The sequence below is a fragment of the Sinohyriopsis cumingii genome, chromosome 3 (genome assembly GCF_028554795.1).
Source record: "Sinohyriopsis cumingii isolate HCF-2022 chromosome 3, ASM2855479v2, whole genome shotgun sequence".
NCBI lineage: Eukaryota > Metazoa > Mollusca > Bivalvia > Unionida > Unionidae > Sinohyriopsis > Sinohyriopsis cumingii.
In genome coordinates, this window is record NC_142963.1 from 151,561,542 (window position 1) to 151,589,149 (window position 27,608).

Sequence of the window (27,608 nt, forward strand, 5' to 3'; positions counted from 1 at the left end):
TAAAAATTGATGGATCATCTTCAATTGAAACTGTATCAAATGCCACATAATTACGAATGAATCAATTATAATTTCTTTGTAAGATTAAAAAGCAATCAGTAAATATGAACTTAATCTGTATTTCAAAATTTTCAATTAAAGTCTGAGGCTTTCTTATGTGAAAAATTGTAAAGATGTTTCTCATTTTCCTAATGTCAAATTTGGTAAAAACATAATACTGTAATTTATTAGTATAAATAAATTTAATCAGTAGGTTGATTGGTTGGATTTTAATGGCACTGTTAAGACATTATTGCCTGTCATGCCAAGGAAATGGGAGCTAAGTGCCTTTCCCAAGGACACACTGAGGCAGGTGACCTGGATTAGCCCAGGAGGAGAGAATGTGTGTGTGTGTGATTTGGATTTTTTATGTAGTTTTAATACTTTTTCCGTTATATTGCTACAATGTCTGCAGTGTGGCAGTTTATAGTGATGTCTAGCACTGGGGCAAACATGTAGCATCATGTCTCACCTAGTCATATTATACCGACATGGGGCCGACCAGTCCTAACACTAACCTCTTAATGCTGAGAGCGCCAAGCAAGGCAACTGTTAGTACCATTTTGATAAGCCTTTGGCATGACTTGGCCATGGTTCAAACCTGCAATCTCCTGCATCTGAGGCAGACACTCTAACTACTTAGCCCACCAGAGCGGTCCTGGGGAGGAGAGAAAAGAATAACAGTAATTTTTTCTCGGACCAAACAGAGGACACACATGCACGCATGCACACACACATGAAAATTTGCCAATGATATTCAAACTGACAGTCAGATAGATATTCTTACTATATTTGAATGGTGTTGGTGTTAATCATGATAATTATGGTGTTGGTATTGATCACGATAATGATATTTAGTGTTTTTGGTGGCAGTAGTAGTAGTAGTGGCAATAGTAGAGACAGTTCTTTGCATAGTTTCCTCAAATCTTTCTTCCTTTTTTTCTATATTGGCATAATACCACATTCTGCTGCCATTGTCATCTTTTTCAATCCAGAGAGAATTTATTTCAGGGAAAAGGCTCTTCTTCCTTTTGTACATATTATACATTTTGTCACAGTCTGTATAGTACATAGTATATATAATGTTTTAATTCTTATATATTAAGATTAAATTTACTGCAGTAATAATGTAATTTATTAATTCTGCAGTAAAGTACAAGTAAAATTTCATAAGTTATATTTGAAAATTGACATAGATTTCAGTCACAGATTTTTGATTGATTATTAGCACTGTATGTATTTGCTTATAAGTCAAGTTCATTAGTCAGTATAACAGACCCTGATCTGCTCTTGCATTATGCACCAGTAGGTCATGGTCTTGGCTGTTTGTTCTACTGATTATTCAGAACAGACTGCATAGATCCAGATCTGCCAGCTTAGTATGTGGTTCAGATCTAGGTCTATTCAGTTTGCAGTTGGATCTGACTAATACGTGAATATATATATAGTATATAGTCAAAACTTAGAATCATGACAACTCAGGTGACTGAAGGTGGTCTTTTTGGACAATTGGTCTTTACGTAACGGTAAAAAGTATGTATTATGTACAAATGAGACCTTTTCTTGCTGAACTTTATAGACAAGTGGTCTTTATATACAGGCGGTTTTTGAAATATATTTTACTGATTATCATTGTCCTGCTGATTCATTATTTTATTATTATCAGGTGTGAGGGTCTTTGCTTTGCCACATGAGAGTATAAGGAGCAGTCTTGAAGATGGAATATGCTAAGCTTATGTTGGCAGCAACTCTAGTGGGCCTGGTGGCAGTATTTTTCTACTATCCCCCTCCAGAACCCTCAGATAGGCTGAAAAAATGGGCCAGACTTGGAAAGTTTTACATGTACAAGGACTTCAGAATATTCTATATTGGTATGTACTTATTTACAGATAGATAATCCTGTTTATAACATTTATGTAAAAAAACGGAATCTAAAAAGTTACAGAATTTACAGAGAGAGAAAAACAATTTTCCTGGACAAAGAGAAACATCAGCATTGAAAATTACTAGAGAAATATCAAAAAGAGATAATCAACAACCAAATAAATCAGAGGAAATTAACTAAGAATCGCACACGGAATAACCAACAACCAAGACATGAAAAGGAAATGGAACAAGCATCGCCAACAGCAAGAATTACCTATCAACCAAATCACACTGAAAAAAATAATAGACCCATTCAAAACATTGCAAAAATGATCAAACAAAAAACTTAACAGCTCCAGGCAGATAAAAGGCAACCTATGCAGATGCAGTAAAAAATGGGGCGAAGAAAACTACACAAGAATCCAACAAAACCGTTATAGCAACAATACAAAGACTAATGGAAGCCCTCAAGGATCTGTTGCAAACAACACAAACAGCAGAAAGAATAGGAGATTTATTAGAATAGAAAACAAGGACAGATGGAGGAAAGAAAAGAAAAGAAAAAAGGAAATCGAAAGAGACAAAGAAACTGTTTTAAACCTTTGTAAATGAATTCTAATTAATAGTGATTACATTCTTGGTAAGGGATTATCATATTGTCCGAGAACCAAAGTGCATGATAATATTAATTTAGCAGAAGCATTTTTCAAATACACAAGATCGTTAAAATTAAAAGAATTTTTCTCACAATAATGTACATCACAAAATGAAAGTAGTTTTCATTTACAAAATAAGCCATTTTTCAATAAAAAAGAATCAACATATACACCTTCTAGTGGATGAGATATTTATCTTGATTTTTATATTGAAGCAACTAAACAAGAAATTTTAAATAGCAGTCCTAAAAGAAAACATTTTACAAACATATCTAAAGAAAACTAAATTCTTTACATACCTTATCACAAGACGAAAGTATTATTATTAAAAAAGCTGATAAGTCTAGCACCATGGTAATAATGAATAAGGAGGATTATATTAAAGAAGTAGAAAGACAATTAAAGGATGAAGAATATTACACAAAACTTTCCTATAATCCTTCTGAAGAAATTAAAGAAAAAATAAGCAAATGTATAAATCAAATCTCTGTACTTCATTGTTCCATATATGATGAACTAGATATCTTCCCAAATAAAATACACGCACCTCAGTTTTATATTTTACCAAAAATAAATAAAATGGTTGAAAAGTCACTACCTTTACGATATCCAGGTAGATTCATTATTTCTACATATAACTTAATTGCAAATAATATATTGCAATATATTGATCACATTTTACAACCACTGATGAAATAACTACCTTCATATGTCAAAGATACTTTTGATTTCATTACCAAATTGAAATCTTTACTGAAACTAACTGAAAATTCATTCCTTGTTTCACTTGATGTGGTTTCACTCTTCATGAATATACCACACAATGATGGTATTGAAGTGTGTAAATATTATCTTGAAGAAAACGAATATACATAAAAACTATCAAAAGAACATGTTTGTGATTTGATCAAACTTGTGCTCGAAAATAACTTTTTTCAATTTGGTAATACAAACTATCTCCAAAAAATGGGAACAGCAATGGGTAGTCCTATGGCACCTGCTTATGCATCTTTATTTATGGGAAAATTAGAAAATGATTTTTTAAATAAATGCCTCCTAAAACCAGATGTTTAGTTAAGGTTTTTAGATGATATCTTTATGATTTGGAGTTATTCATTAGAAGACTTTTATTATTTTATGGACAGTTTAAACAAATTACATCCAACAATAAAATTTACATTCAATGTCTCTAAAGCTAAAGTATCATTTTTGGCCATAGATGTCATGAAAAATGAAAATAATGACATTACTACCATGGTTCATGTTTAAAACACGAATATTCATCAGTATGTTGAATATTCTTCATGCCATCCTAAATCATGTAAACACAGGATACCATATAGTCAAGCAAAAAGATATAGAAGAATTATTTTGGATGACGTTTTTAAATCATCTTTGACAGAGTTAGGTCAGCATTTTTTAAATAGAAATTACCCTATTGACATCATTAATGCTGCTTTCCAAAAAGTATCTTCTCTTACACAGCTTGAATCTTTCCAATATAAAATCAAAAGTAGAAATGAAGATATCATTCCCTTTTGTTATTGAATATAATCCAAGTTTGCCTAATATAGGTAAGATTATCAATAAATATTGGGCTTTATTAAACTTATCATGTAAAGCAAGTTTTAAATTGCTACACGAAAGCAAACCCACACTTGCTTATAAAAAGACTAAAAATCATAAAGATTTCCTAACTAATTCTAAATTAGAATAAACATCATATAAAATAGGATCATCAACTAAATGTAATAGACCTAGATGTTTGCACTGTTCATTTATTAATGAAAATACTTCTTTCAATAGTAATAATATGAAAGAAACTTTTAATATGCGTTGTGATACTAATTGTGCAACATCAAATGTTATTTATTTGATAACATGCAAAAAATGTGGCATCCAATATATTGGACAAACCAGACAACAAATATCTAAACGTATGAACCAACATAGATATAAAAAATTATATCGATCAGTTATTTTCATCTCATGTTGCCGCACATTTTAACAAAATTTCCCATACCTTGCAAGATTTCTCCTTCTCCAACCTATTGTTAAAGCTGATTATGAGATGGAACGTCTGCTAAAGGAAACCTATTGGATTCACCGTCTTAATACGGTATATCCAAAAGGTATAAATTCAAAAACACTATACGACATTCATTAATCCTTTTTTTTTTGTTGTGAATTATGTCCCCTGTTTACAATTAGATAAGAATATTTTTATATTATTCTACTTTGCAGAATAACTTAATTGGTAAAAGTATAAACTAATATCATAAAAAAAGTTTACTAATTCTTTAAAAATGAAAGTGCATTTTTAAATAAATTCTCAATATAATATGGTTAATTATTTATAAAATGCTTGATAGGAAGTATTATGCATGCCATATAAATTGAGTTCTGATGAAATATTTAACATTTGTCAAGAATATATCAAGATATAATATATTAATTTTTATTTATTTATTTTCTATATCTTTAATAAGTGTGCATTATACATAATAAAAATATTGATAAAACTGTTTATCTCTATTTAGTCATAAATGTTAGAGATATTTATCAGTAGAGATGTATGTATCTTTAAGATCCAGTTTTATGTATTTTTATGTATTAAAATATCATTAATCTGTGCTGTATATGCATATCTCCATGTAAATTATTTGTTAAAGTATAAGACAGTTAGGTTAAAAATGTAAGCTATGACATCATCTTGTTTATGTCATATTGTTTATTGCATTGATCACTTAGAAACAACATATTTAATGACGTAAGCAGTGATATTGAATTCAGTTTGAATTCAGTCTGATGAAGCATTAAAGTGAAACCGGTCGCACATTCTATGTGTTGGTGTTGTTTATTTATAATTTATTTTATAATTTATATATATATAAAGGATACAGGTACTTCATCTATGAATTTCAAAGTAATTTTAAAATTTAGCCTTCTGGTATAGCTTTCTGATCTGCAGATTATGCAGTGATTGCACATGCAAGGACCTTTCTGAAAATTATAAATATTATTTATATTAGTATTGTTTAATACATGATATCATTTGCTGTCACTCAGTCCCTATTCATTTTTAAGGCAATTTCTCTTTGATGAACATTCATACTTTTTTCTTTCATATTTGAGCTTATTATTAAACTTTCTTTTACTTAACTTGTTTGAATAATGCTATCAAGTTATCATCACACTTTGAGTATTGAACTATTTTAACCAAGGTACATCAGCATATGACTAAGTTTTCTCCTAGCGTAAACAGTATAACTCCATGCTCTGAGAAAAATATTTATTACAATAAAACGTGTCTTGAGTGACTGACCGCTGCTGTGAGCAGTCACATGTTATTTATGATCAGTTTTCAGGGATGGATTAATTTTATTATATAAATGCACTGTTGTGAGCGAGCACTCGCCAAGCACTCCATGCAACCACAATTTTTAGGGCAAAATAAATGATTCATCACCACATGACAAACACAGAGATAAACATTCACTGACCTATATTTAATCATTTGTGACCATGACTGCTTAGGAGGGGCTGCAGGCAGATTGTTTTAAACAAGACTGCTTTGAATGACTTTATTGAAGGAATGGAGATAAACACATTTGCTTTTTTTATTTAATCTTTGTAAGTATGGCTGCTTAGGAGGGTTTGTTTTCAACTTCTAAAGTTCAATCATGCTAAGGTTTTCTAAAACCTGAAGGTAAAAGGTAGCATCAGATGTTACAGATGATAAACCAGACTAAAGTAATTGCCACTAACTGCCATTTTAGTGCCGAAGTCATTTAAAACCCCATTACAATTAAGCATTCCTACATGATAGTGAGTAGTAAATGATATACATAGTCATTTCAGCAGTTCATATTGATTCTTTATCTTTTGGCAATAACTGCACAATCCCAATAATATTATAATTAGAAACCTTTTTAAATGGCTTCACTCTAGCAGTCGAGTATACATTGTTTGTCACTGGAGTCGATCTGTAACAGCTGGGATGAATTAGATTTTGTCTTTGCCTTTATCATTTTCCAGGTTTGATTGTCACTGTAAAAGGTTTGTGTTGTTTGTGGTTTTTTGATGCTACAATTATTAAAACCCACACAGAAGCCATCATCTGTTTGCCATAGTGCTACCATTTACACCCTTTGTTTATCCCACCTCAGATGTGGGAGGTTGTGGGTTTGAACCCTGGCTGAGTCATACCAAAGACTTACAAAAATGGTACTAACAGCTGCCTCACTAGGCGCTCAGCATTAAGAGGTTAGGCGTGGTGCCAGGATGATGTGACTGGGTGGGACATTATGCTACATGTCTGCTGCATGATGCCACAGTGCTAGACATCACTGTAAACTGCCACACTGCAGAGATCGTAGCGATATGATTGAATTTTTTTTAAAGCTACATTTACAAAAAATCCAAATCCAAATCCAAATCAGGTTAATCTCTTACCAGTGATTATACCTTTTGCCTTTGTCTCTCAGTATGTATATTTTTATTTCTGGATACATTAATTCTTTTTTTTTTACATTTCATTTATTGCTACATATACATTTCATATTTGCCCAAAGCCTAATCAAAATTACTAATTAGCACACAAGATAGGTTAGCGTTATCATAGCTAACTGTTCATTTATTGTGCTACATTTCAAGTTACTCTGAAATTTATGGATATGTGAAGTGAACTTACGGACAGGATAAATAAAAATAAAAATAAAATTCATATGCTAATATGTATACCCACAATCTTCAAATATGTTTTGTATATATATATATATATATATATATATCTTTTTTGATATATAAAATTATTTTGATATAAAATGGGTGCAATGTTTTAACAAGAACTATGAAAAAAGAATAAAATGCATGTATTGTAATTGTGGATATTTTTCCTGATTATTATGCACAGACCTGTGATGAGAAACCACCTGTCTTGAGAGTCCACTTTTTTTATGGCAAAAGGGGTGGTCTCTCAAGACAGGTTTTATTATATCTTCATGGATATTGCTTTCTTATTTTGCCTTTTTATTATTTAGATCTGTTGCAGTAAAACATTTGGGACCCAGGGAAGCCACTTTTAATGTGGAGTAGTTGGCCAAAAGATGCAGTTTAGAATTTTGTATCATTTTCATATGAACTCTTTGAGTAATCAGTACCCTGACTGGGTATGTTTACATGTATATAGAATAGTCCTTACATAATCCAGATCACTACTGTTAAGTTCTCAATAGTTTTTTCATCAGCCATGTTGCCTGAGGATATTTAATATCCATGATTGTTGAAAGGATTTTTTTTTCTGCATTAAGGTTATACATAATATTTTTATTTAGGGACATTCATCTTAAGTATAAATGGATTATAGAAATAGTTTTATTTGACTTCAATAAATTTATGTGAATATGCTATTTGATTTTATAAAATATAATGCATTTCTTAGACAGGCACCAGTTGAAGTTAATACTACAGTTACTGTTCATTCTTAGACAGGCACCAGTCCAACTTAATACTACAGTAGTATAAAGTTCATTCTGAGACAGGCACCAGTCCAAGTTAATACTACAGTAGAATAATGTTCATTCTGAGACAGGCAACAGTCCAAGTTAATACTACAGTAGTATAATGTTCATTCTTAGACAGGCACCAGTCCACGTTAATACTACAGTAGTATAATGTTCATTCTTAGACAGGCACCAGTCCACGTTAATACTACAGTAGTATAATGTTCATTCTCAGATTTTGAAGCAGACCTGACTGATGACAGCACTGTGATTTGTTTCCATGGCTTCCCAACATTTAGCTATGACTGGATAAAGGTAAGGTGGTTTTTCTTAATCACTGTTTCATTTTGCTATCTTTGGTCATTTTTTGAATGGGTAGAATTAGACACAATAACTTGGCAGAAAACATTGACTCTTCTTTGAATGGGTAGGATTAGATTAGATACAATAACTTGGCACAACACATTGACTCTTCTTTGAATGGGTAGGATTAGACACAATAACTTGGCACAACACATTGACTCTTCTTTGAATGGGTAGGATTAGACACAATAACTTGGCAGAACACATGGACTCTTCCTTGAATGGGTAGGATTAGACACAATAACTTGGCACAACACATGGACTCTCCTTTGAATGGGTAGGATTAGATTAGACACAATAACTTGGCAGAACACATGGACTCTTCATTGAATGGGTAGGATTAGACACAATAACTTGGCAGAACACATGGACTCTTCATTGAATGGGTAGGATTAGACACAATAACTTGGCAGAACACATGGACTCTTCTTTGAATGGGTAGGATTAGATTAGACACAATAACTTGGCAGAACACATGGACTCTTCTTTGAATGGGTGGGATTAGACACAATAACTTGACAGAACACATGGACTCTTCATTGAATGGGTAGGATTAGACACAATAACTTGGCAGAACACATGAACTCTTCTTTGAATGGGTAGGATTAGATTAGACACAATAACTTGGCAGAACACATGGACTCTTCTTTGAATGGGTAGGATTAGATTAGACACAATAACTTGGCAGAACACATGGACTCTTCTTTGAATGGGTAGGATTAGATTAGACACAATAACTTGGCAGAACACATGGACTCTTCTTTGAATGGGTAGGATTAGACACAATAACTTGACAGAACACATGGACTCTTCATGGGTAGGATTAGACACAATAACTTGGCAGAACACATGGACTCTTCTTTGAATGGGTAGGATTAGATTAGACACAATAACTTGGCAGAACACATGGACTCTTCTTTGAATGGGTAGGATTAGACACAATAACTTGACAGAACACATTGACTCTTCATTGAATGGGTAGGATTAGACACAATAACTTGGCAGAACACATGGACTCTTCTTTGAATGGGTATGATTAGATTAGACACAATAATTTGGCAGAACACATGGTCTCTTCTTTGAATGGGTAGGATTAGACACAATAACTTGGCAGAACACATGGACTCTTCTATCACCAGTACTATGATGTATTTGTAAGAACAAGCTCTAGCTGCCATCGAGGATTGAATCTGGGTCTTCTCACTTTAAAGTGAGGCATACATACAGCAAAGCTAAAATGTCAGGACCAAGCTGATTAGTAAGTGACTTCATGTACCATAACTGTTACAGGACTTAATCCCCCCACCCACTGTGTCCATGTTGTATGATGACTTGTTTGGCCTGTATAAACTATGCTGTAAGAATGGTCCATGTTGTATAGTGGCTTGTTTGACCAGTATAAACTATGCTGTAAGGTCTATGTTGTCTGATGGCTTGTTTGACCAGTATAAAGTATGTTGTAAGCAAAGTCTATGTTGTCTGATGGCTTGTTTGACCAGTATAATGTATGTTATAAGCAAAGTTTATGTTGTATGATGACTTATTTGACCAGTATAAAGTATGTTGTAAGCGAAGTTTATGTTGTATGATGACTTTTTTGACCAGTATAAACTATGTTGTAAGCAAAGTGTATATTGTATGATGACTTCATTGACCAATATAAAGTATGTTGTAAACAAAGTTCATGTTGGGTCCCCAAGTGGCTGAGTGGTTTAAAGCGTTCACTGTTACAGATCACTGCCATGTCACCTCTGTCTGCGTGGGTTTGAGTCTCAGGTTTGGCCTATGTATGTATGTGAGAAAGCTTGCCAGTAGCTTCTCGTGGGTCAGTGGTTCTTTCCAGGGTTTTCCCAGGTTCTTCCTCCACCATTAATACTGGCTGCCATGTATAGCCTATCTTGTGCTGAAAAATGGCATTAAACCCCACAACAACAACAACAACAAAGTTTATGTTGTATGATGACTTGTTTGACCAGTATAAAGTATGTGTAATATCAAAAATCTGCTAGCTCCACTTAGTACTTTCCACCTTCCGGACTTCAAAGGTAAATTGGACCAAAAAAATGGGCCAATAACTGTAAAAAAAAATTTTATTTTGTGTATATATATATATATATATATATATATATTGCACTTTCAGAAGTTGGTTTTGTCTACTCTAATAAAATAAATTCATTTTCCCTATTTTAATAACTGCTAATGTTCATATAATTTGGAGCAGTTCCAGCTCATATTTTGATAACTATCTGCTTCAGATAATGCATTTTCCATAACTACCATACATAAAGAAATTTCAGTCAAAGTGCATGAAAGTAGCATAGAGATATGACAAAATTTTATCCCTTGTGCATGTTGTCCATGCATACAACTTCACCGCATACGGGTCCCTCTCTCAGAAGTACATAATAACTGCATAATAATAACATACAAACTGTTTAATGCATTTAGAAGATCATGATTAAAATCTGATAATTAAGACTCCATTTCTTAGAATAAGCTCCCTCCATCAAATTTTAAAAAAACCTCAGTTCTAAACCAGGGAGTGAAAGACAGTTTATTAAATTCTGATCCTCAGCTCTGTATATATGCTCTGACTCCATACAGTGACAAATTAAACATTTTATGTTGATGAAAAATCAGGACTTTGATCATATTAATGGAAGACTTGAAGTCCTATTCTGTACAGACTATTATTTTAGGTCATTTATTTAGTTATTTTTTTTTCCCAGATTGTTGACAGACTGAGAGAAAAGTTTGGCAGAGTGGTTTTACTTGACTTCCTTGGATATGGATTCAGCGACAAACCAGTAAGTTTTGGAAGTCATTCCAATATTTTCAGAATGTGCCATATGTGAATATGTTTTACCCCAGAAAATATAACTTTATATCAAAATAGAATAATAATGAGGGAGTGAATGAGGGAGTAAATCACTAGCATAGTGAGGTTCATTTGGTGGTAAAATGTGTATATGGATGGATGGATGCATGCATGTCTGTCTGTATGGATGGATGGATGGATGGATGTGGATGGATGGATGGATGTGGATGGATGGATAAAGCTCATTATAACTGTCATAAAATGTGTGTGTGTGTATGTATGTATATATATATTAACAGAAAAGACCTTGTGACATGCTGCATATTATCCGACATTTTGTTACATCAGATTTTGTTATAAAATAGTTTACTACAGTATAGTAAATACAAGCTATTTATTTTTATATTTACCTATCTTACATTGGTTAAATTTTTGTTTTTAATAGTAGTAAAAGCTCTTTTTTTAATCCTGCAAGCATATGAACAGACTTTAAATAAAGATTTCTTTCACTTGTTCAACAGTGCAAAAATTTTCATGTTATTAATTTTGTTTGTCAAATTTCATGTAATAGGCTGTTGAAAATGAAATGAGACTGCATCCAGTCATATATTTCACAAGATTTCAAACTGGTAACACCGTCAGTTTGAATAGTTTCTTATTGCTAAACTGCAATTAGAGTCATCCAGATTTTGAAAAAAAATGACATATTTCTGCATTTTTTAAATTATTTTTTATTTTGGGATTTGGGTTTATTTTTTAGTTTCAGGGTTCTTGAAAAAATAATTTCAGAACTATTACTCGTGTCCTTGATTGTATAGGTAATGATTTCCCTTTGACAGAAATCTCATGACTACCTGATAACAGAACAAGCAGACATTGTTCTGGGGCTGCTGAAGTTTTTAGGGGTCAGTGAAGTTCATATCTTGTCACATGACTATGGAGACACTGTGGCCCAGGAAGTTCTTGCTAGGTAAACACTTGCATTGCTCCTTAAACACAATTGACTTTAAAGGATATAAAGATAATACTTGGTTTGATGTATGAAAATGTATGCTAGAACATGAGAAAAACATCGATAGTGTCTGAAGGTCTTGTTTGGCAAACATTTGCAAACAGTATTACTGCTCACAGTATTATTGTTATGAAATAATTAATTACTATAGACTTGAATTATTTGCAAAATGTCTTTAAAAGAAAGATTTCAAATGTGAATGCAAACTTTACTCAGCAGCATGTGAAATTATGATGCTTGAGTACATTTTCTGATTTGAGTACATTTTCAGCTGTTTGAACACATTTTCTGATGTTTGAGCACATTTGAAATAGTATCACCATAACACATAAAGTTTTGTTTTCCATTTATCTGGTCTTGGTTTTGGGGATCTTTTGACTGGAAAAGAGTAAACAATATGTTGATGATCTTTCAGGAAGTGTATTTTTAAATCAAATACTATTGTTTATACAAACCCTTTCAGATCTCTGACATCTCACCTGTGCTTGAGTCTTGAATTGGCTATTCTGAGTATCATTATGTAAAAAAGCTTGCCAGTAACTTCTCATGGGTCGGTGGTTCTTTTTGTGCTGAAAAATGGCAAAACCCCAAACCTTAACTGTAGACCTACTGTACACAGCCTCTATCAAGCACATACTGCTGTATGGCAACAGCTCAGACAGAAATACTTATGATTGCTGGTTTGTTCGTTTGATGAGTTTAATAGTACCAGATGTTCAAAAGCATGAACACTTAAATGTGTTCAATAGGAGCCAAGTTTGTATACCTATTTTTTGTTGATGAAGATACAGCTTCACTTGGTACTGTACATTCTTTCAGTGAACTTGAAACATACCACAAAACTGTCTGAATGTAAAGCAAACAATATTTTATTTTCAGTTTAGTTACTAACTTGTTGCATTATTACCCAATTTAAGAAGCTGGTATGAATCCAATTTCATCACCAAAGAACATATACAAAATGAGTAGTTAGACATGATTATGCAGTTAACTCAGTAATGTAAAATTACTGAAATTACGTCCATTGTCAGCCAAATGGCATTGAATCAGTTAGTACCAAAACTAAGTTTGATGTCACTCGAACAAACTGTGGACTTGGAAGTAGAATTAGAAGCTGTAATAATCCAATGTTAAGTGCTTGAAGATATGTATGTATGGAGTACAAACAAAGGTGGAGCCAGTTAGTAAATGCTGATGGTGAAAAAAAGTTTTGTTTCATATTGCAGTAATGGTTAATTTCTCCTGGACATCCATAATATCATCATCATTTGAAATTGAATGTCTTCTGTTATGCAAACTGAGCTGTGAAGTTACTATCAGCGGTAGATATGACTGTATTACTGTAGAACAAATAGCGTTTAGTGTTTGTACATTGGCTTTAGCTTCATAAAAGTGGAATATCTTCATATATAGTTCATTTTTGTTGTTGTTTTTGTTGTTTAACTGTTGTACACATAAACTGATGACATCATTTCAATCTAGTCATGCCTTATAAATCATCTAAAATTGCTAAGCCATGTGTTTGTCAAGGCTTTAAAATTTGTCTCTAATTGCATGCATTACTATTATTGTGTGATTTCATATTTTAGCTCTGCTGGTCATAGACCAGAAGCATTTATGGGATGGTCTGTCATCCCTGGTCTGTCCAGTATCCATTATCCATCCATTAGCAGATGTTTGTTATTGCCACTCTTCCTAAACCACTTGGAGGATTGCCTTGAAACATTCCACACACATTCATCCCATAGTCTAGTTGGTCTGAGATGAAAGTGGTGCCACTCAGAAATCCAATATGGCCATTACAGCAGCCATTTTGAAAAATAACTCCTTTGGAATGGATGGTCATATCTTATGATGCTTACTTCATCCTTAATGAAAACTGTACTGATCTGACATCAATGTGGCCTCCATGATAGCCATTTTGAAAAAAATCTTATCACTACTCCTCCTGAATAGAAAGTCATATTGACTTGGAATTTTCACCAGAAGACTTCTTGTCAGGTTGATCCTAAATGAGAATGGTGCCAATCTGATGTCCAATATTGCCTCCACAGCAGCCTTCTTGAAAATTATATTGGCACCATTCCTTCTGAATGGACGTTCATATCAACATGGCGTTTTCATTTTTTTTTTCAGAAATAAAAATGGTACCAATCTGACATTCATGTCAGCAATTTAAAATCTCTTTAATTGTTGAAGAATATGAGAAGTGGTTAAAAGGAAGAAATTTTCTTATCTTGAATTCCTGGAAAATCTTTTTGACCAGTCAAGCATTAGTCCCTTTCAAGGGTATTGGTAGATTTTTTAAAATATCTATTCTGAACTGAGGCGGAAATGTTTGGCTTAAGAGGCTAATTTGACTTTAAATCTGTAAAATTTCTGAAACTTTTGGTTCTTTTTGATGTTAATTATGAAGAAATTGGACTAAAGAACCAAGAAGATAAGAAGACATATTAACATGAGGTTTGACACATTCATCTGTAGGTATTTCTAACTAGACCACTGATTAGTTCCACAGGCTATGCTACTGCTGTTTTGTTTTGTGTAGGTAAAGAGACTGTTTCCAAGGTCGGGTTTACAGCATTAGGGTTTCTCCTCTCTGTTTAGTGTGTTGACTGTTTGGGAGAATGCAGTAAAATCAGTAAAACCATTATGGTTGCAATCAAATCCATGACATAGTTCCACTAGATTGGGTAGATATCCTTTTTTGGACAGTGGACATCCACCAAATGTAATGGACACTTAATTCCTTGCACCCTGTGTTTTTGTTCACCATATTGAGTGGGCAATCCAAAATTAATCATGCATGTCCTGTATGTTCATGTTTTGTTGAATGAACTGATGAAAAGTCTTTGGCAGATGACCCAAATCACAAATGTTGGTATGCATTTATCGAACTTGCATTGTTAAAAGGTATGACACTAATAAACATAGTATAAGTAATTTATTGTGATAAATTGTATATTTGAAGTTGCATCCAGTTTGTCTCAAAATATAACTCTATTCATTGATTTTTAAGGTATATAGATGATACAAAACATTCGTTCCTGTCAATATATTCTTCTAGTTCTGTAGAAACATGTTTACAATGTATTTACTAATTTTCATTAGGTATCAATTTTCATGGATTTCATGGTCCATTAACATTGATACTTCTGTAGAAACAAAAGGAGCCCTTACTCACTCCACAAATTAAAGAATTGATGAAAATATCACTGTTTGTAAAACCATGCAATTTGATATGCAGAAAAAAATGAATTTGAAGTCCAAGATTAGTGTAAATTTACTTTTTGTTTTTCCTTTAACAGATATAATAATGGAGAGGATACTCAGGGCATTAAACTGAAATCACTGTGCATGTTAAATGGAGGTGAGTATATTTTACAGATATAAAACTGAAGATGATACGACATTAAACTGAAATCACTGTGCATGTTAAATGGAGGTGAGTATATTTTACAGATATAAAACTGAAGATGATACGACATTAAACTGAAATCACTGTGCATGTTAAATGGAGGTGAGTGTATTTTACAGATATAAAACTGAAGATGATACGACATTAAACTGAAATCACTGTGCATATCAAATGGAGTGTCCTCCTTCGATGTGGGAGGTCACGGGTTCAACCAGGCTGAATCATACCAAAGACAAGGCGCTCAGCATTAAGAGGTTAGTGTTAGGACAGGTTGGCCTGGTGTCAGGATAATGTGTCTGGGAGGGACATGATGCTACATATCTGCGGCATGATGCCCCAGTGCTAGATATCAGTATAAACTGCCACACTGCAGACATCGTATTAATATGACAGAAAAATTGTTAAAGCTACATTAAAAATCCAAATCACACATCCTCTCACACATTCTGATTTTCTGTATTGTCAACTATAATCCTCTCTCACAATTTACATTGAGTTTGATAACTGCGCTCATCTGAATGTACAGGAAATAAGGGTCAATCATTTATTTGCAGATGTTTAATTTTTAAGGATTGGCATTGATGATAATTTTGATGAAGATGATGATGACAGTGATGCATAATTATGCATATATATATGTGTGTATATATATGTGTGTGTATATATATACAGGGGAACCCCGCTATAACATGATCATTGGGGTCCAAAAAATTGGATTGCATTAATAGCAGGGTCGCGTTAATGCAGGGTTTTACAGTATTTTACTTTTTTCAGAGAACAGCTCATTGGCACATATTAATGTGTATTCATGTCTAATGTATATGATGAATAGGGTATCAACACCGTTTACTATCATGCCATCTTGGCATGCAGTTCATCCATAATGCATATAATTCCATTGAAAAATTGCATACAGATTTACAGTATTCAATAATTTTGTACAGGATCATTGTGTCTGAATTCGATGTCTAATATATAGCATGAACAGAGTATTAACACCATTTATTTGCCATCTGATATCGTACCATTGGGGCTTGCATTTAATCCATAATGCATGTAATTCCATTGCAAAAATTGCATACATATTTAAAGTATTCACTAATTTTGTCACAGATCATTATGAGTCTGAATTCAATGAGAAAAATTAACAGCAAAATTAGGTTAAGAAAGACGAAGCACATGTACAGTTCATTTTGTTCTAGTGTTTATGAACGGTGTCTGTACAAATTTCATACTGCTAAAATTGTCTTGTATGTGTTTCCGTGTACATTTATCCATTGTAAATTTCCAATAATTAACGCTTGAATGCCTATTCATTTGAACAACTACAGCAAGAATAATTAATATGCATATAATAAATATATGCATATAACTTTTACTTCAGATTTTGGGAACATCGAAAGAAACGTGTGAAAACTACTATACTAATCACTGCGCAAAGTGCAGAGAATGACTTGCGTTTGTGAACTTGCTTTTCCATAATGGTAAAATATTTTAATAAAAAATAGGACATTAATAACGAGTTCATAAGCAAGTACCATATGCGTGTAAAACCGTAAAATGATCTTCTCTATAGTTGGAACTATGGCTTGGAAACTTGATAGTTAAAAATATATATATTCCAGAAGTCTTAATATAGATATGTCCACATCTTGTATAACAAGAGTGTAAACTTTAAGTACCATGATAGTAGGCGGGACCAGGCTATAATAGAAGCCTCATAGATGACCAGCTAGGATCCTGTCTGGTCAGTTAATCAACCATGTGGACTAAGGTGAACAATCACACCCATGCTAAGGGATTAGATTTGTTAGCAAATTACTGGAATGTATGTTAGACAGTAGTTGATTGACATCTGCCATGCTAGGTCAAAAGGTCAACATAAAATTAATGATGTTTATCCCTCCATCTAATCTGTCTGTCCATTTGGAACAACATCTTGGCTGATTGTCCATCTGGCATCACCATTAATCTGTCTGTCCATCTAGCATTAACATCTTGGCTGATTGTCTATGTGGCATTAACATCTAATCTGTCTGTCCATCTGGCATTAACATCTTGGCTGAATGTCCATCTGGCATTAACATCTTGGCTGATTTCCATCTGGCATTAACATCTTGGCTGATTGTCCATCTGGCATTAACATCTTGGCTGATTGTCCATCTGGCATCAACATCTAATCTGTCTGTCCATCTGACACCAACATCTTGGCTGATTGTCAATATGGCATCAACATCAAATCTGTCTGTCCTCTGGCATCAGCATCTTGGCTGATTGTCCATATGGCTTCAACATTTAATCTCTCTGTTCACATGGTATGAACCCTTAGATTAGGGTTTTCATTTAGGTCACTGTTTCTTGTAGAGTTTAATAAGTTGGTGCATGTATTTTGATGTTCCCTTGAGTGCTGCACATTTCAGCAAAAATGAGGTCACTGACTTATATTTTACAGTCTGGTCTTCTGGTTATCTCTCTTAGGTGCTATTGTGAGTGGAGTCATATATCTTGGTATCTAGTTGCATGAAGGGTACAACAGCTATCAGCAAAAGTTAGGTCAATGAGACCTATATTTCTTGGTTCAGTGATTTGTGCTTGTCATTGGGATTGGCTCTTTTTGTGTGGGTCAGGGTATGTGTTGAGTTCATTTTTTCAGACACTGTTGTGGAGTTGCATTAGCTGGTATTTAGCTGTTATGTGGAGTAATACAGTTATCAGTGAAAATTAGGTCTTTGTGACCAATATTTCATGGTTCAGTGATTTGTACTTACTTTTGCATTTAGCTGTGTTAGGTTAGGCCATGAATCTTTTTCTTGGACACTGTAACTCATAGAGTTACATGAACTGCCGTTTTAAATATGTTAATCTGGTTTAAAGGAACGAAAAAAATCTTCAAGAATTGAAATCCCATGAATAACAATGAATTTATTATCCTTGGTTTTCCATCTGACCATCATTGGCTGTTTTCTTGCATTTGTGTAGAAGTCTTTTACATTGCATAGGAAGCAATTTTTGTATTCCTTTAGAAGTTATTTTTCATTGCAGGAATTTTTCCAGAGACTAATTATCCAAGACCAGTGCAAAAGGTGAGTTTTTAGCTAAGAATCTTGAATGGTTACATTTTTTCATATACAATGCGACCTATTGGAGGCGATATCTTTATTTTTACTGCCCTTTTTACTGACCTACTTGTTTAATTAATTATAATTTATTGTCTTTTCCAGTCATATGCAATAGACACTGACTTGACTTAGGATGATTGCTTGTGAAATGAAGTTTAACTTTATATATAAAAAATTTCATTGATTAAAGCAGCACCAATCACTTACAAAGCCATTGGCTTGGTTGGTGTGCATTTTCTTACTACTCTTACATGAATATTTATATGGAAGAATACTGGAATAAGTAATTGCTCAATAAATAATGTAAGAATGAGCACATGTATTACAAATGTACAAAATTTGCATAGGTTCAATACCATAGAGCACAAAATTAATAGCTTACATTAGTGAAATTAATTTTTTTTCAGGATGACACGTTTATTGAGCTTACATTGGTCTTCCACAACAGAAATCCTTATTACCAATTTATGACAGGTCAAAAATCACTAAGATCTGCAAAGTCTCATATCCTTATTATTGATTTTATTATTTCCTTTCACAGAATTATTTTTGTGATAATGAAAACTTTACAAGATTTTTTTTCTTGTTATTATTTAATAAGAGACAGAAATTTCAATGTTTATGTCCAGTCTCTTTAAGACTTTGTGAAAAGTAAAATATATTGCTCATCCACTGTCTTGTTTTCGCTGGGTTTTGATGTCACTTCCACCTTAAGGACTACCCTATGGCAATATCTAGGCACACATAAAAGGCAACTACCCTATGACAGCATATGGGCAACACATAAAAGACAACTACCCAATGACAACATCTAGGAAACACAAAAGATAACTACCCTATGGCAATGTCTAGGCAACACAAAAAGGCAACTACCATTTGGCAACATAAAAAAGGCAACTATGTGACAACATCTAGGACATATATAAAAGTTGCATAATCAATTTTGCATAAATAAGGTAAAAAACAAATAATAGATTGGAATCAGGTTGAAAACAAGATGATCAGAACTTAATAATTATGATGTTATTTTCACCTTGTGTAAATTTTTTTCCAGCTTTTGGCAGTTCCTTATGTGGGTGAGATTTTATCCAGGCTCTCATTCTATCAGATTTTCAAACGAGGGTTTGTATTAAATGTTTTATGCATCCAATTTTTTTTTTTATGGTCACCTTATTGGTAAATGAAGGAAGTTTTAATATAATATTAGGCATCCAATCTTGCCCACAAAAATATGGTTTCTGTTTGTGTTATGAAGTAATCATTAACACATCACAAGGATATTTTGAACCAGAAAGAAAAGTTTGAGGGTTCATATTTTTTTAAAGTATACTGGCAACATTTTAACTTTTCTAACCATTTATGATGTTATTACACAATCCATAAATCATGTAAATAATTTTAAGTGAATCCCCTGTTTTTCCTCCAAATGGGTTTTCTTGCAATATGGATAGATGTAATAGAGCAGAAAAGTTCTTACAAAGATACTTTTTGGGGCTATACATAAAAACATCCATGACAGGACCATGCTTACAGCCATCTTTACCTGTATTTGTCGACCGCTCCAGTGGCCTAGTGGTTAGAGCGTCCGCCTCAGAAGTGGGAGGTCGTGGGTTCGAACCCTGGCCGAGTCATACCAAAGACTTACAAAAATGGTACTAACAGCTACCTCGCTAGGCGTTCAGCGTTAAGAGGTTAGTGTTAAGACGGGTCAGCCTGGTGTCAGGATAACGTGACTGGGTGGGACATCATGCTACATGATGTCCCAGTGCTAGACATCACTAAAAACTGTCACACTGCAGACATCATAGCGATATGACTGAAAAATTGTTAAAGCTGCGTTAAAAATCCTAATCAGACACACACACACACCTGTGTTTATATGCTGATTGCATGATATGGCCCTAGGAGAGGATGTGTAAAATAACAGGTGTGTTCAGTATTGTTTTACTTTCATGACTTTCAAGTAAAATGTCACAAAAATGTAACATCATGAAGCCAAAACTGTGAAATTTAAATGTTGAATGTTCCAAAATACTACACCATTAAAACCAAATATACAAAACTTTGGTCAGTTATGTTACTGTGGGTGTGAATTGTGCCGACACTTTTGGAATTTTGATCTTCTCCCAGAGATAGAGCTGATGGGTAGAAGTGATTTTACACAAATTTTGAAACAACTGCTGAGCTGTTTGTCTCACATGTCTGTTTGAGAATTGGCAGTTATCAAAAAGTGTGATAAATTACCCTTGTTTCAGCACAAGTATGACTGTCCCCCCACTCACCCCAGGTTAATTACCCCCAGTCCCTTTCCAGAATTTCTCTGGGTCATAACATGTTAGCTATTACTTCAACCTGCAATAGTATATTATCTTAATTGACGTGAAAGAACAAATGGATGCATGCCAGTTAAACTGACCCCAGGGTCAATCCTTAAGCCCCTAGGAGCTGTGTTCTAGGGTCATAACTTTAAAAATAAATACTGAGATCCACACCCAGTAATGATATAAACACATGCTAGGCATGAAAATAGAATTGGAGATATGCGACATGGTGGCCCTAGATCTGTTCTTGCCATTGGGGACTTAGGAGTTTCAAATTTGGGAAATAGGTCAGATCTGGAAGATGAAAGAAAGAATTTAGTTTAAATATGTGTAGCATTTTAATTCAGATATATGTAACATGTATTAATTAAACAACGTGTAACATGAATTAATTCAAATAAGTATAATGTGAATTAATTCAAATAAGTATAACATTGTAATTCAAATAAGTGTAACATGAATTAATTCAAATAAGTGTAACATGAATTAATTCAGATAAGTGTAACATGAATTAATTTGCAGCATGTCTTAGTTTAACAGGGTTACATTTATATAAATTTGTATGATGCAGGTTTATTGACGTGTTTGGTCCCTCAACAAAACCAACAGAAGAAGAATTACAGGACTTCTATGCTGCCATGAGGTACCAGGATGGAAATATAGTCAATAGCAAGTAAGAACGAGATCAACGTCAGTTTGCATTTGTGATTCATGAAAGGAGTATATAATTCAGTTTTTGTGTGTTTTACATGGAAGATTTGTACAGAATATGGTAAATAAGCCTTTTAAGTGTTCAGCGATTTAAATGAGAAAAGATAATTGGAACTAATCTTTATGATGTTTCAGAAAATAGAATTGAACATAACGATTGGTGATAAATTTAGAAATTTCTACACATTTCTGTTAGCTTTTTACTCAGTAAAAATTTTTAATGTCCGAAATTTTAATACTGTCAATTAAATTTTCTCATGAGAATATAAGGTTTATTTTAAGATGAACTCTTTCTTATATCCATTTTTGCCAATTGTATACAATTTGCCGATTGTTCAAATCACCTGCATCACACATTGCAGTTTGATGTCACAAAATTGATAAAGTTCTTATTCTCAATTCTCCAACATTTTACTGAGATATTTATATGTTATACATGAAAGTTTATCACAGGGTTGGAAAATGCATTTCTGAAATCTTATTTAATGGCTTTGTATGTGTTGTTTACAGATTGATTGATTACATAGCTCAAAGAGCCAAACACAAGGACAGGTGGGTTGGTGCTATTCAGAAAGCTATTGTCCCAGGTGAGTTATACAGCATGAATTTTTTATATTCATCAACACAGTTTGCATCACAAATATTAGGTAAATGAGAGAGAATGAGGGAAAGAGAAAATTACTGAATGCCAGTCATGAGGGAAAGAGAAAATTACTGAATGCCAGTCCTTGTTAAAATATGGTATTAACTATTTGGATCAAAGATGAAGCCAAAAGCAAATAAAATCAATTGGAAAACATAACTTTATATAGAATGCATTTCATTAGAGCTACTGATGATACCTATAGAATGGTTGCTCTTGTACATTGAGTCACTCTTTCTGTGATGCACAATAGAAGTGATTGAAGTCTGTATACAGCACAAAAGATTGGCATGTAGAATGCATGGGATAAGACCATGACAAAAAATTTAGAAATTTTAAATATCCAATAAAATTTTTAAATGTTGTACCCAACAAAACATATGAACTTAATGATATTCAACTGTGCAATGCAAATTGGTACAGATAATAGTAATGGTGTTTTTTAAGTTCAACATGTATTTGGGTTATAAATCACATTTTATTCACATTTATTGATGATATCAGCATTATGTGTGGAATATAAATCACATTTTATGCACATTTATTGATGACATCAGCATTATGTGTAGAATAGAATAGCATCTTTTATTTATGGGCTGTTTTCATTTCAGTTCACATGATATGTGGCCATCTTATATTTACAGACTATTTTCATTTCAGTTCACATTGTGTATGGGCCATCTTTTATTTATGGACTGTTTTCAGTTCACATGATGAATGGGCCATCTTGTATTTATTATCTATTTTGATTTCAGTTCACATGATATATGGGCCATCTTGTATTTATGTACTATTTTCATTTCAGTTAACATGCTGCATGGGCCATCTTGTATTTATGGACTATTTTCATTTCAGTTCACATGATGTATGGGCCATCTTTTATTATGGACTTTTTTCTATTCAGTTCACATGATATATGGGCCATCTTGTATTTATGGACTATTTTCATTTCAATTCACATGATGTATGGGCCAGCTTTTATTTATGGACTATTTTCTATTCAGTTCACATGATATATGGCCATCTTGTATTTATGGACTATTTTCATTTCAGTTCACATGATATATGGGCCATCTGATCCAGTTAATCCACCTCAGTTTATAGCACACTTCAAGTAAGTGCTTTCTTTGTAAGATGTTAGTCCAGGAAATTTTTAGCTCATCTTTACAAAATAGAGGTAATCTATTACTACCTCAAGCATCAGTGTCGGCATCTGCAGAGATAAAAGCATGTATATGTACATCTTCACCTAATGCCTTCTTTCTAGGTTTCCAGGCTACAGTATGAAGTGGGATTTATAGCACTTACCCCAAACTAGAGGGGCTGACAGGGCTAAATTTTTACATGTACATTTTTGTACTTTCTTGGTCAAGTCTTTTCATTGTGCTCAATGTTTTTGCATACTGTATAAATTCTGTTATACCTGGAATTATGAAACCTGTTGAGAGGATGCATCTTGATGAATGCTACTTCCTCATCAAAAATGTAGGTCAATGTGACCTATATTTTAATAGTAGTAATAAATTACCTTTCACTATTGCCTTGCTTACCTCTTCCAGGAAGCAAGTCTTCTCATCCAAGCTCACAGTTCCAACATCACATTAGATGGAACAGTCTAGAAATCTAGAACAAAGAAAACTAAGAACCAGTCTATCTCCCATATCATAGGACCATATAGGAGACTAATTCCCCTTTCCTGGGATTTTATTGCATGCTTCACATGTGTTATTCTTCGCAGAAAACTTGCTCTTCTTCTGCATTTAAATGTATTTTGGGGCAATTATTCGGATTTTCCTTATTAATTGTCAAATTATTCTGATTTTATTTATTAATTGGCAAATTTATTATTAACTAAATGATTATCCTCTCTGTCCTTCCAAGTCTTGATTTTGATTTGAGCTCTCTGGTTAGTTTAAGGGACTTCACTGCACTGTGGTAATTTAGCTCTTCTCAGTTCATTCTCTGTTCATGAAAGGTGTTAGGGTAAGTAATTGATCCTGTGTTTTAGTTCCAGAATTTTTATTTTAATACTTGCTTCACCAGCACACGATTTCATATTCGTACATCGGGTAAGTATTCCTATGATTTCATAGTTCCCAAATCCTAATTCCATTTTATCACCAATTTTTAAAACTGAATCATTGACAAGTACATGCTTAGGCATGACAGTTATAATTATTGCGTTAAAATAATCTTTTAGTACTGCTCAGAATATCTGTATTTTTTTTTTCTCCAGAGTGTACATGGTTCGGCAAAATGAGGAGAAATACAAGCACATCCCACATGTTTATCTAATACCAAGTGCATGCATACAGTTGTCTACCTTGTTGTTTATGACTTGACAATGCTTGGGACCTGACTGAGAGTTGGCACACTTATTAAGAGAGGAACAAACGTCCTTCTTTCCTCGTGACCCCTTGATCTCAGGAAGATACATAGCTGCTAACCCTCACGATTTTGGCATGAATTTCATGACTTTTTCAGCGATTCACAGATTCACGTTGCATGCACACAAAAAAACACCAGAATTCCCCAGTTCTCATTTATTTTAAATCTTTAATAAAATAACCGATTTCCTGTTAAGCACTAGTTGTGATATCGGCAGTTGCCGAAACAGTCCGGTACTACTGGTTGCAGTATTAGTGTAACTACAGTGGTACCTTGGGTTACAAACGCCACAGGTCACGAACAATTCGGGTTACGAACAACAACTTCGAAAATTTTTTGTCTCGGGTAACGAACACTGCCTCGGGTTACGAACGAAGGCGAAAGAGAGAGAGAGCAAGGTTTAACGTTGGAGACAAACGATCGCGTACAGTACAAACGAAGGCCACGCAGTACTAACTTCGCTTAGCGCTAGCCTAGTAGCCTAGTTTTGCACGCGTGCACAGCCTCGCTTTCATTGGCACTGTGTTCAGTTTATCTCTTTCATTATTTTCCTTGTTAACCCCATCAATTATGAGTTCGAAGAACGGTAGTGGTGCTGCTAGGAAGCAGAAACGTATAATAGTGGAGGTAAAGAAAGAAATAATTATGAAACATGAAAATGGCGTTCGTGTGTGTGACATCGCTAATGAGTACAGCATGGCAAAATCAACTAGTGGATGAGATTGTGTCGTTGGGCAAAAAAATGGGCCTGGAAGTTGATGGCAACGACTTGGAGGAGCTGATTGAGGACCACAGTGGAGAGCTCACTACAGATGAGCTTGTGGATCTTCAGAATGAACAGCTAAAGACATTAAAGGAGGAGCAGTCGTCCGATGATGAGGAGCCAGTGACCATTTCAACTGCCAGGATTAAAGAAATTTGCAGCAAGTGGGCAGACGTCGAAGTCTTCATTGTGAACCATCATCCAAACAAACTTGTTCCTAACGGGGCAGTAAACCTGATGAATGATAACGCGATGGCCCACTTCAGAAAGATTCTCCAGCAAAGGAAGCGACAAATTTCCCTTGATAGTTTCTTGGTGCAGAAAGATTCCCAGTTGGCTGCCAAGAAACAGCAACAAGAAACTCCTGAAACTAATAATTCAGAATAGCAAACAAAGTGACAAATTTCCCATGATCGTTTTCTTGGTAAGAAAGATGGACTAAATCTTTTTTTATTTTACATTTAATTATTTGGTTGTTTTCTTTCTCTTTATTTAATACGTGAAGTACACGTATTCTTTGCGTTTTGTCAGGTAAACGACCAGATGTTAATAAAAAAGAACGATTCTTTCATCTTGAAACGGATTGTCTCTATTTCATTGATTTCAATGTTTCGGGTTACGAACATTTCGGGTTACGAACCGAGTTCTGGAACGAATTAAGTTCATAACCCGAGGTACCGCTGTATAGCTGATTGGTACAGTTGGCCCAGTAGCAAGCATTTTAGCGTATTTTAATCTATATGTATAAGAGTAGTTTTACAAATGCTTTTGAGAGAAACTGGGGCCTGACTGGAATTGTGCTCCGTGCATGCGCCACAAACACTGACTTGAATCACCATTTGACATCGCATCTTGAAAATGTCTTCACCAAGAAGGAAAAATAAATGTATTGCACAAAAAGTGAAAAACTGGCTGTGCATTCAGCCATCAAACTCCGATATACATCATGCTTTTTGCACGGGATAATTATCTCCCTGATCCCAAGAATTTTATGGGATCTTGCTCTGGCTAAGAGAATATCACTGTGGCCACAGTGGGGCAGTTTCTTACTGAGTCCTGCATGACTTGGAATAAAACTCCTGTATAGAACCTCTCATTCCTTGATTCCAAGAGAATATGGGCTATCGCTGTTGAGAAGTAGAAAGAGGTAATGTCCTGGTAGATTTTATGCCCCCCCCCCCCCAGCAAATAATAGCGCAGCAGTTCCTTAAGCTTGGCAGTCCATTGAATGTGCCAAAGAGCAGGGTGCCTCCTTGAAAAGCAAAAACACTAATCTTGCTCTGAATCTTATGAAATGCTTAAATCATAGCAGGATCATATTTTATAATTTTATATATTCCTGTTTTAATTAGACAGAAGTAGGTATTTTATTTGATGTAGTTAATGTTTATTAATGAGTGAAATAAAGTCATCAGTTGCAATTATTGTGTTTTTCTCATTTTACATATATTTAGCCACTTAGGTAACCTTGAACCAGGATTACCTGTTCAAGTTTTGTTCACTGAGCAATGAAGCTACCCTGATTGCTGTTCATGATGGGTTGTTGTATTGTATGACAAGTGGTAAACAACTTTCTGATTGGTTAGTTTGCTACTTGTCTGTATAAACAACATAGTATGAACAGCATATCAGTAGTGGTCAGTCCATTGGAGCTTCTGAAGGGTGCTGGTCATGGCACTGCATTACCAGGCCTGCATGCTCAGCTCACTCCTCTACAGCAGTGAAACATAGACCACCTATGCAAGACACGTGAGAAAACTTAACAACTTCCACCTGAGATGCCTGCAGCACATTCTGGACATCCAGTAGCAGGACAAAGTACCCACCACAGAGGTTCTGGAATGCGCCAACATGAACAGCATGTTCTCCATTCTCAGTGAGAGGCTCCTTTGCTGGCTTGGCCATGTCAAGAGAATTGACCCAGGCTGCATTCCCAAGGACCTGTTATACGGGGAGTTAGCAGAAGGTGGACGACCAAGTCTGCGCT

At 34.1% G+C, this 27,608-nt stretch overlaps 1 protein-coding gene across 1 annotated transcript in view; it reads left to right on the forward strand.

Annotated features, from left to right (window-relative positions):
* LOC149804162 (mesoderm-specific transcript homolog protein-like) overlaps positions 1-27,608 on the forward strand; it is a 35,529-nt gene that overhangs the window by 2,471 nt on the left and 5,450 nt on the right. Inside the window, exons 2-11 of the mRNA XM_089954142.1 lie at positions 1,706-1,910; positions 8,301-8,380; positions 11,158-11,235; positions 12,086-12,216; positions 15,567-15,628; positions 18,719-18,759; positions 19,850-19,917; positions 21,688-21,789; positions 22,338-22,414; positions 23,524-23,584. Coding sequence (XP_089810268.1) covers positions 1,757-1,910; positions 8,301-8,380; positions 11,158-11,235; positions 12,086-12,216; positions 15,567-15,628; positions 18,719-18,759; positions 19,850-19,917; positions 21,688-21,789; positions 22,338-22,414; positions 23,524-23,584 — 854 coding nt within the window. The 5' untranslated portion in view covers positions 1,706-1,756. The remainder of the gene's footprint in view (positions 1-1,705; positions 1,911-8,300; positions 8,381-11,157; positions 11,236-12,085; positions 12,217-15,566; positions 15,629-18,718; positions 18,760-19,849; positions 19,918-21,687; positions 21,790-22,337; positions 22,415-23,523; positions 23,585-27,608) is intronic.